The sequence below is a fragment of the Carcharhinus amblyrhynchos genome, chromosome 28 (assembly GCF_965287045.1).
Source record: "Carcharhinus amblyrhynchos chromosome 28, sCarAmb.v2.hapA, whole genome shotgun sequence".
NCBI lineage: Eukaryota > Metazoa > Chordata > Chondrichthyes > Carcharhiniformes > Carcharhinidae > Carcharhinus > Carcharhinus amblyrhynchos.
In genome coordinates this window covers 14,230,302-14,247,466 of record NC_137351.1, presented here as the reverse complement: position 1 = coordinate 14,247,466, position 17,165 = coordinate 14,230,302, and the positions used below count along the sequence as shown (strand labels likewise).

At 40.0% G+C, this 17,165-nt stretch overlaps 1 protein-coding gene across 2 annotated transcripts in view; it reads left to right on the top strand.

Moving 5' to 3' along the window:
* LOC145359710 (CTD small phosphatase-like protein 2) overlaps positions 1-17,165 on the top strand; it is a 67,686-nt gene that overhangs the window by 36,044 nt on the left and 14,477 nt on the right. For both annotated transcript variants that reach the window (XM_080214483.1, XM_080214482.1), the window contains 3 exons: positions 3,245-3,379; positions 6,760-6,981; positions 10,474-10,594. In XM_080214483.1, coding sequence (XP_080070609.1) covers positions 3,245-3,379; positions 6,760-6,981; positions 10,474-10,594 — 478 coding nt within the window. The remainder of the gene's footprint in view (positions 1-3,244; positions 3,380-6,759; positions 6,982-10,473; positions 10,595-17,165) is intronic.

The window sequence follows — 17,165 nt, the reverse complement described above, 5'->3', positions numbered from 1 at the left end:
GGGGAGGGGGGTGAGAGAGTGGGCGCGGGAGGGAGGGGCGGAGTGTGGGTGCGTGAAAGAGGGAGGGAGGGTGCCTAAGAGTGTGCGAGAGAGGGGATGGCGGTGTGCTAGAGAGAGGAACAGGGGTTGGTGTGTGAGAGTTTAGTGTGGGCTCCCATGGTTGTCGTAACACCAGATATATGTAGAGTAAAGCTCACCTGAATAGAAAGTTTGCAGTATTCCAAAACTATGCTGTAATTCTAATTTAAAAGCTTCAGTTTGCTAACTTATATTCATTTTAGTATTTTGTTCATCCTATATTCCCTGTTAAATTTAGCACATTATGTTTGAATGTGACACACTTTTGCCCCTGTTACATATGTTTTTGGGAGACACTTTAGTATTGCAATCGAAAAAGATTTGGAACATCTAAAGGCATCATGCCAACCCCATGAATCAGTGGCATCTGATGACTGCAGACCACTAACAAATTTGCACAGCTCTGGATCAGGATCACTGATTACAATACCATTTATAAATTAGCGCCACTGTATCAGTCATACAGTCTAAGGAAAATGCATGGGCAGCTCAAGTAGGCAAGAACTACCTTTTGAACCCTGTACTAACAAGATGTGTAAATGTTTTGCTGCAAGTGGAGGCTGGTGACAGACTTTTAAGAAAGCTTTACTATTGATAGAATATGGATAATATTTGTATGCATGCACTTGGTAGGTTGCAGTAATTTAGAGACCTCCTTTATGAACATGTCCTCACAATCCCTTAAGAGGAAAGGTATTAAGATAACTGTTACACCCTTTCAGTATGAAGCCTAGGAATATTGAGTTTTGCATGTTATACGTTCAGTAGGTTGTATGGTCCAGTGTAATATGATAGCTTAACAGTGGTAGAATAATTAAATTGAATTGCAGCTGGAAGAGGTTTAAGGACGTCCACAATGTGATTGAAACCAGTGTTGGATCAGGGATAGATGCGACAAGACTTTGCTCCATATCCTTTCCCTTTAGGTACCTGCCCAATTGTGATTTTAACTAACTTGATTCAGCGCTCACACTTTCCTGACAAACTATCTAATAATTTCCATGAAATAAAACACACACTCCATAAAATTTTATTATACAACTCCTGTGTTAATTAAGATCCATATGAGGTTTGTTTAGTGAACCAACATGTTCTTAACAGGATTTCTATCTGAAATCACTATCTGGAACCAAGGATGGCCTCTAAGAAAGGAAGTAGTAAACAAACAGATTATCGGCTTATTTGTCAGCTGACAGCTCTGAATAACTGCCCCAAATCCAGTCTGATCAGTGAAGAAGTTTTCCTACCCTACTTGCTGAATGGAAAGAGCAGCCTACAGCATTTGGTTCCGATTCCTGTTTGTAAATCCACCAGCCTTGGAACTTAAATTTGCTGGATGTTTGACTCGAGCAAGTTTGTTCTGTGTAAATATTTTCTCTTTCATTTCAGTGATGCTTAAAGTCCTGTTAAAAGTGAACTATATGCGTTAAGCAAGCTTGTACCTAATTGGACTGCATAGGCTGTTACCACATGGACTGCAGCAGATCAAGAAGGCACCTCGTCACCACCTTCTCAAAGGCAATTAAGGATGGGCAATAAATGCTGGCCTTGTCAGCAATGCCCACATCCTGTGAGTGAATACATGAAAAAATAAATCTGAGCAATATCTAACTAAATTCAACAGATTTTGCCATAGTTTTTGGAGGTTTCTGTGTTTCCCCTCTAGTTAATGCAATGTGGATAGGAAAAATCTTCCAGGACAATTCCTGATTTGTTTGTACCCCAATGATAAGGTTTGGAAGTGTTTTAGTTGGGATGTTTTCAGTTTGGTTAATAAAATTTGTAAGTAAATTCAGGATTTAAAACTTCCACAGTAATTTTTTTAAAATGACTAATTATTGTTGACGTTTTTCCTCAGTGAATGCTGTGTACCAGATTGTTCTGTAAAATAGAATTGCTTGATATAAAATTGGTTGCTGTCCTGTAGCTTTTCTCATGAACAAAGTTAAAAATAAGTTTTCCCTCTTCTGTCTCCATCTTTTTTACTCTAGTTGCCTGACTCCACTCTTCCATTTTACTACTTAGCCATAAACCTGTCCTAATTTCACCCCGTTCTTTGTTTCCTCTCACTCTGCTTTACACCTTAACCTTCAAGCATAATTCCCACTTTTTACGCCTTGCATTTTTCTGTCAGTGAATAAATAATTCCATTTGGTGATTCAGCTTTCATTGATTATTCCATATGTATAGACTATCAGCCATATAAATTATTCTATATATCTGGCCAGGCAGATATCTCTTGTTGACATTTGTCACAGTCAGGTAATGAATTGTAGCTTTATAGATAATCAACTTTTTCAGTGCTTGCAGTTGTGCCAAATAAAAGTCTGGCTCCAAGCATTTCTGAACTTTGTGCTATTCTAGAGCCGGCAGCCCCTGTCTTAGTGCTTGAGGATCTTCAAGCTAGGCAAGCAGTGTGTAGCCTACCTCCTGGACAGCCATGTTTCTGAGACCAAGCTACTTAGGAGTGGGAGATAGGGTGGGGAAAGTTGAGAGCCGACACAGATAGTTGGCCCACAAATGTAGTGTGGACACTCGGTGCATAATGCAAGACTGGAGTCGGAAGAGGCTGGCAAATAACATTTGGATTGAAGATGTGAACTAAGTTAAGATTTACTAACTACAGCATGCAAGTTAACTCATTTACAACTATATTAAATGCAGCCAACAATCCATTTAATAGTGATCAAGGTACAGGTTACCGACATTATGGTTGGGTGCCAAGTTAGAATTGACTTGTGGTATAATGTGTAATTCGTTTAACCTGAAACAACAATGACAAATTAGAAGTGATACTGAGTATTGTTACTAGGATTTGATAGATTTCTGACCAAGGCATGGGATTTGACTACAATAAAGATACTATATAAATTCAGGTTTTTATCATCCACTGAGCAACATAATCCTATGTTTCTAAGATATGTCACAAAATAGATGTACATGGAACAACAAAACTTACACCCCCAATTAACAGTGACCGCTGTGGGCATGCCGAAGCATTGTACAAGTTTAAAATTAAAATGTGCCATCTTCCTTTCCTCCTCTCTCCTTGCCCCCACATTTTGCTTCATGGAAGACTGAAGCAACATTACAAATTCATAATTATGTGCCTATCTGCAATGATTGTGTGACATTTTAAAGTCTATTGTTTGTTTTTTTTTTAAAGAGACTGGAGGCTACAGCAGTAAACAGAATGGGAAATTACCAATTGTTAATGATGTGGTCAGCCCCCCACGAACTGCCTTACTGGGGACCATCTTTTCTCCTGTTTTCAGTTTCTTCTCACCAGCAAACAAAAATGGTAAGTACCTGTGTCAGTGGAGAAAGGGAAACTAATTAATCCCCTAACCTTTTTCCCTATAAACCTGGAACTTAGTCCACTTCATGTCGTACATGTCCAAATTGCCCTTTGAAAGTTAGCAAGCATTCTGACTCCATTGAATTTTTGGGTAATGCATTATAGATGTTAACAAACCCCTGTGAGAAGACATTTTTCTCATATTTCCTTTATTTGCCAGGTATTTTCTGGTAATATCAACTAACTAGCCAGAAGAAATAATTCTCCTATTTTCACTGTCAGAACCCTTCATAATTTTGAATACCAAATTTTTAAGTGATGGGATATTATTTCTGTGTGACAAGTTCCAGTTCTGGGCCTTATTATTACAGCGTAATGTCATGTTTTTCCTGGAGGAAAAGAGAAGAAATTTGGAGAGTGCAGGACACTGTAGCACAATTCTTGGTGCTTAACTGCAGCAGCAGCAATAGCAAAGGTCTTGAGTAGGTCAATCGCCAGCTGACTTGGCACAAGACAATATGCTCGAGGGAAGAGAGGAGAGAAAACCACTTATTTAAAATAAAATTATGTTAATGAGACAGTGGACAGCTTTAGACTGTTGTAATTAAGGATAATGAGATGACAGGGAACACGATTTTTTAACAAGTAAGTAGGATAAATCTTTTCTTCCTTAGCTTTTTATCTTATTTATTCTCATTATTTCTTCACATAGCAATTGAACCAGGACTAGGAAAGATTGTGTTAACACGATGGCTACTTCTGAGCCTGTTGACTTTTAGGATTGATTGTTTGGTTGTTTAGTTCAATTAGTACAACCCTGGGACTAACTACAAATTAGTTTCTTATGGCTTTTTCTTTTACATTGGAATTATTTTGATCATTTTATGGGATAAAATCAAAATGATTACCTAGTGCTGTTCATGAAGAACATGTGATTCAACATGGAGGTTGAGATGATATGTATCTGATCTTGTCCTTTTAGACTGTTGGAGTGCTGCCTGCATCTGAATTGCACAGCAGTAGCTGTTACCTAAAAAGGCAGCTATAATGCAAACACAAAGGCGTACTTTTAGAGAAAACCCCTCCACACTTCACAAAACATGTGTAAATCAATTATATATTTATAATTGCCAAATCGTTTTTTGTGAAATATTGTTCATATGTAATTTGATATTTTTGTAAATTTGTATAACCACGATTAAAATTGAATCTCATCTTGCATTCTTTCTACAACTACCTGTCCATTCATTGAATTCTGATTTTTTTAAAAATATAAAATGAGGAAATGTTAGAAGTACGCAGCATATCTGCAACATCTGGAATTAACTTCAGATTGATGACCTTTCATCAGAATTGGTAAAAGTTAGAGATGTAACTGGCTTTAAGCAAATACAGGGGTTGGGGAAGGTGTTGAGAACAAGGGATAGTCTGTGATGGGATAGAAGTGATAAAATGGATGACTGCAAGGCAAAAGTAGCTGTTAATCGGACAAGTAAGGAAACAAAACATAGGTTTAGAGGAGCAGTAAGTGGGGAAAGCAGAATTGTTACCAATAGCTGCCGTCCAAAAAAAATCCGCAAAATATGTGAGCATTGGTTATGATCTAAAATTGTTGAATTCTCTGTTAATTCTGGCAGACTATTTAGTGCCTAATTGAAAGATGAGGTATCATTCCTCAAGCTCAGTTGAAAGTGGTTGAAACAGTGTAGGAGCCAAGAGCTCATCAAAATGGGAATAAATGGAGAATGTTTTCAATTGTTGGATCTTCTTTCATTTTCTTACAGTAGAAAGCACCATATAAATTAAAGTGCAGTCTTTTGTCCTTAATTCTAGCATTAACACTCCCTTTGTTCTTGTATAAGGCTCTGGTCAGACCCCATTTGGAGTACTGTGAGCAGTTTTGGACCCTTTTTCTGAAGAAGGATGTGCTGGCCTTTGAAAGGGTCCAGAGAAGGTTCACAACAATGAACCTTGGAAGTAAGAGCTTGTTGTATGAGGAACGATTGAGAACTCTGGGTCTGCACTCGTTGGAGTTCAGAAGAATGAGGGGGGACCTTATTGAAATTTACAGGATACTGCAAGGCCAATAGAGTGGATGTGGAGAGGATGTTTCCACTAGTAGGAAAAACTAGAACCAGAGGGCACAACCTCAGGCTAAAGAGACGATCCTTTGAAGCAGAGACTGGGGAACCTGTGGAACTCTTTGCTGCAGAAGGCTGTGGAGGCCTCGTCATTGAGTGCCTTTAAGACAGAGATAGGTTCTTGATTGATAAGGGAATTAGAGGTAATGGGGAAGGGGCAGGAGAATGGGGATAAGAAAAAAATCAGCCATGATTGAATGGCGGAGCAGACTCGATGGGTCAAGTGGCCTAATTCTGCTCCTATGTCTTATGGTCTTGTCCGTGACATCTTTGTCAATCTTTCTTCAGCTCCCACCTACCCCTGACTTTCTATTCAGCTCCACCTTCTCCATCCCTCCCTCCAATTATATAACCCATCACGTTTCTACCCACCCAGCGCAGAAGGTGAGTCATAAAGACTCAAATCATTAACTCTGTTTCTTTCTCCACAGATGCTGCCAGACCTGCCGAGTCTATTTAACATTTTCTGTTTTTGTTTCAGATTTCCAGCATCCTCAGTATTTTGTCTTTAAATTAAACTGTATGTTGCCTCTGTAATGTCTTAAAGGTGTATTAGCATGCCATGACTCATGTCGGCAAATGCACATAACAAGATCCTGCAAGCCAGTGAGGAAATAGTAGGCAGGTAGTGACACAGTGGTAATATCACTGGAATAGTAACCCAGGGACAGGGGGACCCAGGTTTGAATCCCACTGTGGCAAATGGTGGAATTTGAATTAAATTTTTAAAAATCTAACAACTCTGTTGATAATCATAAAACCCCATTTACTCTTAAATACCCTCTTAAATACCATCTTAAATGGTCTAGTACACCATTAGGTTCAAGTGCAATTAGGCATGGGCAATAAATGCTGTCCCCCTCCCATGAATTAATTTTACAAAATAGTGCATGGCTTGACTTTTGATAGGCTAAGATGTTTGGGGCATACTGATCATCTTTGAATAAAGTAATGGGCTCTCCTCATCTGAAGATCAGTGCTTATAACAGCACTCCTATATCAACATGGATGAAACTCTTACAACTTAACAGTGATATTTCTGATCCAGCGGAAAAGTGCTATCAACGAACCAAAGCTTTTGTAATATTGATTCTCCTTTTGTCTGTTGTGGCTGTGAGTGCACATGGTTTGTAGCATCTTAATTTCAACCAAAGAGTGATGACAAATGCACTATGGCGAGTGACCTCGCCTTTCAATTTATTTTAGGTACTTTGATATGATGCCTAAGATTTGTGTTTGCAGGAACATCAGGTTCTGACTCTCCAGGTCAGGCAGTAGAGGCTGAAGAAATTGTCAAACAGCTGGAATTGGAACAGGTGGACGAGATCACCACCAGTACGGCAACATCAGCCACTGGAGGACTGTATTCCGGCCAGGCGGTGACAGCACAATCACCTTTGTCACCTGACAGCAGTTCAAATGACGTAGAGGATGAGGTCACGAATGAACTTCACCCTATACCAGGTACTGTAAACTTTTCAAGTGAGCAATTCTTTGCAAATGAAAATTCTGTTCAAAAATGGGCCTTTCTGCTGCTGGTTGTGGGGAATAAATCATAATATGCATCTCCACTTCAGAGACCTAAGTCACAGGACTACCTCATGGATGTGATTTTGAAATTCTTATTTGTGGTGAGCTCAGCCAGGTTCCTGAGTGATTGTGAATTTTTTCATAGATGCATGCTGTGTGTTGTCATTGAAGTGGTCATATAAGCCATTCTTTGGACTGGCAGTTAATGTCAGTAGTTTGTTGACCTCCTTCAGCAGTTAATCAAATGTTAAATTCCAAGTAGCTAAGATTAGCGAAGCAATGTCATGCTGTAACTCTGCCTTAAGTATGTTATGTAATAGTTATTCATGTATAGATTTACATCAGTAATAAACTTTTATTGCATTTGGCAGACTGTCCAATGACTTTCAATTTTCTTTAATCCACTGAAACTTGATGCTTCATCACCATGCTTCAGAATCTCTGCCTGATCTGTCATGCACACTTGTTTCACCTTAGATCCAGAGCCTATTTCATTTAATTTAGAGAGCATGGCCACAGGTTGACAAGAGCTAAGACATCAGGACCCTTAAGTATGCTGAGCAAAGTTCTGCTAGAGTTTAACCTGTTAAATTTGCAGTGCTGCTTTAGAACAAGAACCACACTCTCCAGTAAGGCATTAGTTTGCAGGGTTACCTGAGCTGCTTCTGACAGGAGAGGGTACGGGTACTAGGCATGGGAAGAACTACAGCCATCATTAATAGATCTATACAAGCTCCAATAATGAGCTAGGCACCTGATTAGTTGTCCAATGTGAGTTGAGAGTACCATGAACCTTTCTACCTTACGTGTTGGATTACCAAGTCTGCCTTGAAGAATCAACACCTTCTAAATTTTATTCAGCTCAACCAGAGAGATTTTATCTACCTTCTATCAGCAAACCCACCTCCCACCTCCTCCTCCTCCCCCACCCAAACACACACAGCCTAGAAAAGAGAACAGGATGTATGAGGGATTATATGCACGTGCCAGCTCTTTAAAAGAGCAATCAGTCAGTCCCACACCCCTGCCCTTTCTCCAGATTGCTGCATTTTTCCCCTTTGTATGTATATATCCGGTTCTTTTCTGAAAGTTACTATTAAATCTGCTTCAGGTCATGTATTCCAGACCATTACAACATGTATTAAAAACTCCCTCTGGTTGTTTTGGCAGCTAACCTCAATTCTGTATCTTCTAGTTGCTGTTCCTCCTGCCAGTAAAAATAATGTCTCTCTCTGTTGAAACCCTTCATAATTTTAACACTTCTGTTAACTAGTCTGTTGTGGTCTTTAGGCAGCTGATGAGAGTAGATTTGATAGCTGCCCGGTGATTCTTAGGTGCCAGATAGTCTTGCTAAGAGGTATGGTGAGGAGCTAAGCTCAACATGAGCTGTGTAACTGCATCGAAATTTGGCAGTAACCTAGCTTCCTGTCACTGCTGGCACAGCTTTCTTTTGGTTAAACAAAGTTTCAGATTCACTTAATTAAATCATGTGATTCAGTAGCAAAATTTTCCAAAAATGTATCTATACTTAAACAAAAACAGGGTACTTTACATAATTAATGATTAATTAGTTTCCCATAAAATTAAATAAGGATTTTAAAATGGTTGGTATCTATTAAAATAGCAAGCACCACTTGACCTGAGTACTTGAAATTTCTTTATGCCAATGGTCAGTCTGTCTTCTTGGCGACAGACTATTCAAAAGTAATTGTCCTGTAATTAGTTCAACTTCCTCGTTGCTCAAATCAATTTTTTTGTCTAAATTCTTACTTTTTTTTAAAATCTCAACTTAAATTACTTCAGTGTGGAAATTGACTTTGATTAGGATTGAACTATATTTTTCTACACACAAGATATTGTGCCTGATCCATTGTGCCAGATCCAAACTGGCTAATGGATAGAATGCTTCCTGGTTGACTAATAGAAGGTGGCTGTATAAATACCAAATTTCATGTTGATTAACAAAGACTACCCAGTAGTAAAAGGGTTTAGGAGCTTCACTGAGGACCTGAGACAAGCTGAGATTACCTTAGCAAATATCTTTATTTGCATTATTATAAAGTGATTTGCACGCTAAATGTGGATCTCTATATGCCCAAAGGTGAGAGACCAACTCCAGGGGCGGTGAGCCTATGTTAGATGAGATATAACTGCTGTCCAGCACTAAACATATCTTTATTTTTAAAAGTCCAGCAGTGTGCCTGGGAACAAGTTTTAATTTGAGTGGAGACAGTCCTGTAAAGTGTAGCTAGTTTCTCCTTTTGGCTGTAAGCACATTTCAATAAAGTGAACAATTTTTCCATATATTTTGCCAGCCTAAATAGTGCTCTTAGCCAAACCTGAGTCTCTTTAGTATAACAGACTTCAGAGTTGGTTTTTAGTAAGTTATTGGCTCAACTAGCTTCTTTTAAGTTGAAACCATACTTTCACATAAAACTTAGACATCAAAATCCATAGAATCCCTGCAGTACAGAAAGAGGCTATTTGGCCCATCGAGTCTGCACCAACTGTCCAAAAGGGCATCCCACCTAGTCCTTCCCTCTCTGCTCTATCCCTGTAACCCTGCACATTTACCATGGCCAGTCCACCTAACCTACACATCTTTGGACACTAAGGGGTAATTTAATGTGGTCCAATCCACCTAATCTGCACATCTTTTGAGCACCAGTGGAAACCCATGCAGACATGGGGAGAACTTGCAAACTCCACAGGCACCCACGGCAGGAATTGAGTGCTGTTCCTTGGCGGTAAGGCAGCAGTGCCAAACACTGTGCCACCATTAGAAAGGCAAGATTCGAATCTAAGCGCAATGTATCCAAAGATGTGTGGCTTCAGTGGATTGGCTATGCTCAGTTGTCCCTCAGGGTTGGGAGATTTGCAGGGGTTGTGGGTGGGATTGGTGCAGGCTTGAAAGGCTAAATGACCTCCTATACTGTAGAGATTCTGTGATATTGCATTGAATTACACTGTGTTTCTTAGTGGTAGATGAATGGGGCTGACCTCTGCCAGGCGCTGGGGGAATATATTTCCTCAGAGCCTGTTCCCTACATAGTTTGAAACAAATGGCCATGAGCAGAAAATGCCGTTATCACTCATCTGCTGTCCTGATGTAAATGTTAGACGATGACTAAACAACTTCATTCTGGTCACCTGATGGGTAGAACAATCATGTCTTATATCACTTGTACTCTATATTGTTCAGTCGTTGAATGTCCCGTTAGACCGGTTTAGTTGTATCAGCCTCATTTAGTTATACCTTTGGTGAGGGAAAGAAATTGAGAGGGGAGTAGGCAGGTATACTCCTTATAATGTTAGAACAATGTGTTACGAGTAATTATTTAAATTGGGAATTTCAGGTAGTATACAGTCTGCTGAACATTTTGATGACATTGAAAAAAATTGTGATATTCATTTCTTAATTTTTAGCACCAGAATTGAATGTGTCAAATGTGGAACTGTGCAAGACGATATCTTCTCCTGACTCTTACCCAGAGCCACCTGCTCATCCTGAGGCAAGCTATGAAGAGGATTGGGAAGTTTTTGATCCGTAAGTGTCTTTGAGTAGTTGCTTGTAAAAGTTGCATGTCATTTATAAATTCTGTGAGCTGGGGCTCATTCCCTCCCTGTTGGAGTTGCTGGCATTTTGATGAGATGTTAAACCAAGGCCTCATTTGCTCCCCCAGGCGAAGAGGTCGTATGGCACGATTTTGAAGAACAGCAGGGAAGATTTTCCTGAGACCTGGCCGATATTCCCTCAATCAATATCCCAAAACAGATTCATGCTGAAAGAAAAGAGGCATGCTGTTGAAGCTTTTTGCCTTGCACTTGTCAAAACAATCTCAAGAATACCAAATTTCAAAGGGAACAACAATTTATATTGCATGAGAAAAGGATCAGTAAGTGGATCTGATGGTCAAGACAATGCCACAGAGACTGACCAGGGAACTGTGATTCCCTTCAGTTTTTGTTTAAATTCATGAAAGGCAAATTGACTCTGGACATGGCTTTGTCACAGGGCATGCACCAAGGGAACTGTTGTCATAGAAAGTAGGTGCAGGCCATTTGGCCCTCTGCCATTCAGTACGACTGTGGCTGATTCTCTATCTCAACACTATACTCCCGTGCTCTCCCCATATTCTTTGGCACATTTATAGAGGTTGAAATCTATTCCCTCCCTAAATACATTTGGTGACATGGCTTCCACAGCATTCTGTGGTAGACAGTTCCACAGTACCTTTACCCTCTGAGTGAAGAAGTTTCTCCAAAACTGAGTCCTAAATGGCCTACTCCATATCCTGAAACTGTGACCCCTTTTTCTAGACATCTCCTTCCTTCCCAGCCTGAGGAAATAACATCTCTGCATTCAGTCTTTCCAGCCCTGTCAGAATTTTTTATGTTTCAATGAGATCCCCCCCCTCATTAATCTAAATCCTAGTGAATTCAGACCCATGCAACCCAATCGCTCCTCAAATGACAATCCTGCAATTCCAGAGACCACTCTGGTGAACATTCATTACACTCCCTCTATGGTTAAGTATATCCTTTCTTAAAAATGTTTAAAGTTTATTTATTTATTCATCATAAATAAGGCTTACATTCACACTGCAATGAAGTTACTGTGAAATTCCCCTCGTTGCCACACTCCGACGCTTGTTTGGGTTGATGCTGTTGACCGGCATATCTTCAGAATGTGGGAGGAAACCGGAGCACCTGAAGGAAATTCATGCAGACACTTGGTGGAAGTGCAAACTCCGCACGGACAAACAGTGACCCAGGCCAGGAATAGAACCCAGGTCCCTGGTGCTGTGAAGCAGCAGTGCTAACCACTGTGCTATCGTGCTGCCCTAGACCAAAACTGCACACAGTACTCCCAGTGTGGTCTCAGCAAAGCCCTGTACACCTACAATAACACACCTTTGCTTCTGTACTTGAGTCTTCTTGCAATGAAGGCGAACATATCATTTCCCTTTCTAACTGCTTGTTGTACCTGCATGCTTGCTTTCAGTGATTGGTGTAGTACGTCTACCAGGTCACTTTGAACGTCAACATTTCCCAATCTGTCACCGTTTAAATAATAACGCTACCATTTTGTTTCTTTGTCCGAAATGGTTAACATCACACTTATCCACATTACACTGCATCTGCCATGTATTTATCCCCTCATTTCAATTTGTCTAAATCATCCTAAAGCCTTTAAACGTCCTTCTTACAACTCACATTCAACAATATCATGTCAACAGCAAGCCTGGAAATATATTCAGTTCCCTCATGCAAATCATTGATGCACATTGTGAATAGCTGGGGCCCAAGCACTGATTTCTGTGGAACCCCACTAGTTACTGCCTGCCACTTCAAAAAAGATTCATTTATTCCTACTGTCTGTTCCCTGTCTGCTAACCAATTCTCAGTGCTTCCCAATATATTACCCCCATCCCATGCAGTTTCATTTTGCACACTAATCTCGTATGTGGGACTTTATCAGGAGTTTTCTGAAAATCCAAATACACCACACTGTTCCAGAATCTACAGAATTTTGAAAGATGGTAATTAACACATTCACTATTTCCATGGCCACTTCCTTTTGTACCCTGGGATGTCGATTATCAGGAGCTGGGGGTTTATTGGCTTTCAGTCCCTAGAAAAACACTATTTTTCTAGTAATACTAATTTCTTTTGATTCCTCCTTCTCATTAAGCCCTTGGTTCCTTAGCATTTCTGAGAAGTTATGTGTTTTTCTCAGTAAAGACAGAACTGATGTACTTGTTTAATTGCTCTGCCATTTCTTTGTTCTCTGTTCTGAACCATAATCTTTTTATATATTTACAGAAGCTTTTACTGTTGTGCTTTTGCGTTACTGGCAAGTTTACTCTCATATTCTATCTTTTTCCTCCTAATCAATCTTTTTGTCCCTATGCTTTAGTTCAGTTGAAAATGTGCAAAGGCTGGACATTTTCTTTCTGTTGATAGAGGATAGGACGTTGTATACAAAGCTTCTGAGTCATATGAGCCTGACCGATCATCTTAAATTGGTTGTTAGTGTAATTTTAGCACATGGGAAGGATTATTTGTCCATTATCACATTGTTATTTATGGGAATTTGCTGTGTGTAAATTGTCTGCCTTGTTTTAAACATTACAACAACGACTGCATGTCAAAAGCACTTCATCGGTTGGCTGATGTTTTAGGAGGTACTAAAGTTGTGAAAGGCACTATATAAATGCAAGTCATCCTTTTATCATCCTTTCATCAAGTATAGATCTGTTTGATTTTTTTTCATTTTGCTGATTTGAAGTTTGGAGGATAAAAGCCTAACCTACAACGAGCTGACTTTAATTGTAAAGTTTTATTATAGGACTTCTGGCACCATGCCAGAATTCAGGAAAATTGGGCCCATATTTACATTCTCTTTTTCAAATATTTTGATTGAATTTGCTTTTAGGATACAGTAGCCTTTGGCTCATAGAATCCCAGTAAAAAGTCTGACAACACCAGGTTTTAGTCCAACCTATTTTATCAAATAAATTATCAAATATATATATAAATATATATATAAATAAATATATTATCAAATAAATAGGTTGGACTAAAACCTGGTGTTGTCAGACTTTTTACTGTGTTTACGCCAGTCCAACGCCGGCATACCCACATCATAGAATCCCTACAGTGCAGAAGGAGGTTGTTCAGCCCATCAAGCCTGCACCAACAACAATCCCCGTAACCCCACATACTTACCCTGCTTATCCCTCTAACGCTGAAGGGCAATTTAGGTCTACCTAACCTGTACATCTTTAGAGTTTGGGAGGTAACTACAGTATCCAGAGGAAACCCATGCAGACATGGGCAGAACATGCAAACTACACACAGTCACCCGAGGCTGAAATTGAACCTGAGCTTCTAGCGCAATGAGGAAGCAGTGCTAACCACTGTGCCACCCCATGATCCATGGTCTTATGAAGAAACATGCGAACAAAGAGCAGGAGAAGGCCATTCAGCCCCCTTGAGCCGTACCGCCATTTAATAAGATTATGGCTGATCTGATAATAACCGTGAACCTTTATTCCACCTATCGCCCCCTTTCTTATCAAGAATCTGTCTACCTCTGCTTTAAAAATATTCAAAGACTCTGCTTCCACCACCTTTTCAGAAAGGGAGTTCCAAAGACTCTCAACTCTCTTGATGAAAATATTTTGTGCATTTGCCATTTTAAATTATTTTGAAACACTGACTCCAGTTGTAGATTCTCCTACAAGAGGAAACATCCTCTCCACATTCACCTGGCAAGTTCCCACAGGATCATATATTTCAGTCGTCACCTCTTACTCTTCTAAACTCCAGTAGATACAAACTTGGCCTGTCCAACCTTTCCTTATAAGTCACCCCATCCATTGGGGCGGCACAGTACTCAGCACTGCTGCCTCACAGTGACAGGGACCCGGGTTCAATTCCCAGCTTGGGTCACTGTGTGGAGACACAAACTCCCCGTGGATGTGCAGGTTTCCTCCAGGTGCTCTGATTTCTTCCCACAGTCCAAAAGACGTGCTGGCTAGGTACATCAGCCATGCTAAATTCTCCCTCAGTGTATCCGAACAGGCGCCGGAATGTGGATGCTAGGGGATTTTCATGGTAACTTCATTGCAGTCTAAATGTAAGCTTACTTGTGACTATTAAATAAACTTTAAATGTGGTTGACTCTAGATTGCCTTCTGAAATGGCCTAGCAGGCCACGCAGTTCATGGGCATTTAGTGATGGACCATAAAATACTGGACCAGACAGCGACAGCTACAACCCATAAATGAATAATAAAAAAATTGTGTCCCTCTCTTTCTGAATAATTGAGCCGTATTTGCAGTCTTCCACCCTAATGGGACCTTCCCCAAATCTAGGGAGTTTCAGAAAATTAAAACCAATGTATCAGCTATCTCGCTAGTCACTTCCTTTAAGACCCTAGGGTGATTCCATCAGGACCCAGGCATTGTCAGCCTGGAGCTCCAGCAGTCTACTCAATACCACTTTGGTAGTATTGGTATTGTGGTGATGGTAATTTTCTTGAGTTTCTTCTTCCTGGCTATAGCTGCTTCTGGGATGCTATTTTTATCATCTATAGTACAAAATCTGATGTCAGTTCAGCCAGGAATTAGTTGTAAATCAGACCTGAAGCACTGAATGGCTTGCTCCTGTTCTTACATTTCCTCATCCTGAGGAGCCAAGAAATCTTTTGTGCCTACAGATTATCAACCCAGAAACTCAGCTAATGTTCTAGGGTCCCAGGTTCGAATCCTGCCACAGCAGATGGAAAATATGAATTCAATAAAAAACATCTAGAAATAAGAATCTACTGATGACCGTGAACCCATTGTCGATTGTTGGAAAAACCCATCTGATTCACTAATGTCCTTTAAGGAGGGAAATCTGCTGTCCTTACCTATCTGGCCTCCATGTGACTCCAGAGCCACAGCAATGTGGTTGACTCTCAACTGCCCTTGGCCACTAGTGATGGGCAATAAATGCCAGCCAGCAATGCCCATGTCCCACAAATGAATAAAAAAAGACTGGGACGTAGTTGTGGAATAAGAGATCACTCAGATGAGATTATTCACAGTTCTCTAAACTAAAGGATTGTGTTTGCTCAGGTCATGGAATATAATCTAGACTCAGGCTGATAGATTTTTGGACACTGTTTGGAATTAAGTGGGATGAGGATGGGGCAGGAAAGCAGAGTTGGGGTAGGAGATTAGCCAGCACCTTACTGAATGGTAGAGCAGGCTCAATCAGCTGTATGGCCATCTCTTGCTTGTATTTCTTATAACCTCAACTGCAGATTTTAAGGTGAAATGGTAACACAACATGCCTCTCAGCCTGACTGACAATCGTAAAGTTTTGTGCTAATGCATGAATTGAACACTGAAGTGGTGCTATCTAGTGGCCAGTGTGTGTACTGGCATATTTTGCACAATGAATTAAAAGCCATGAATATAGAACTCGAGTTAGACTCTTCAAACTCTTTCGATAAGATCACATCTGGCCTATTTTTTAATTTGGAGAGGTTGCAAGGGAGTAGATGCTGAGAAAAAAAATGCTTAGATTATGACAAAAGTGCATTATGTGGTGTTACTGATTCTTCATTCCAGCAATGTCATAATATGTTGTCGTTATGCTGAGTGCTGATGGTGAAAGTCTGCAGAAAACGTGAAAGAAAGGATTTTCTAATTCTGTTCAGCAGCTGAGATTAAGAAAAATCTAAAGACATTGAAAATCAAAATAAGAATAGAAAAGACCTTTTCTGGATGCTATTTTTAGTATTTATTCATCTTTTGTGAAATTGAAGTTTTGTGTTTTGTTTGTGTGTGTGCAATAAGTAATACCATGTAAAGTTAGGGCCGGGATTTCTGCTGTCATAGTAAGATGTTGACCTCTCCCTGTCCTCACAGCGACTGTGCTCTGAATTCTAGCTTTGATCTTGAGCTGTGGACTTTGATCATAGTGCAGCAGCAGTAAAGTAACTAACATATAGTGCATGGTGCTTAAGATAAAAAGGGCTTGCATTTTTACAGTGCTGTTTACAACCCCTGCATCCTAAAGCACCTGGCAACAACTGATTAAATATTTTTGAAACGTCATCACTATTGTAGGAAACGCAGCAGCCAATTTTGTGCAGGGTCCCACAACAGTAAAATGACAATGACTACATAATGTGTTTGTGGTGATGATTCCCCATTCTTCTTGGAATACTGCCGTGGGATTTTTTATAATCACTTTAGAGAATGGACAGGACATTGGTTTAACATCTCCGAAAGATGGCATCTCTAAAAGTGCTGCACACCTTCAATACTGCACGGGAATGTTGGCTTGGATTTTTATACTCCAGTTTCTGGAGTGGGACTTCTATTCAAACCTTCTGACTTAGGTGCCACTTACTGAGCCATGGCTGACACAGGACTATAGAAATTGTGCCCAGTGTGTGTACTGTTGATGTGACAGTTTCAGATGTAAAGGAAATGATTGAACCATCTGATAAATTCCTGTGACTAATTTTAATTGGGTCAGCAATTAGCCATGCGTATTGATTTCAGCAAAGAACGACAGTCACTGACCTTAGCACATGACATTATACCAGCTA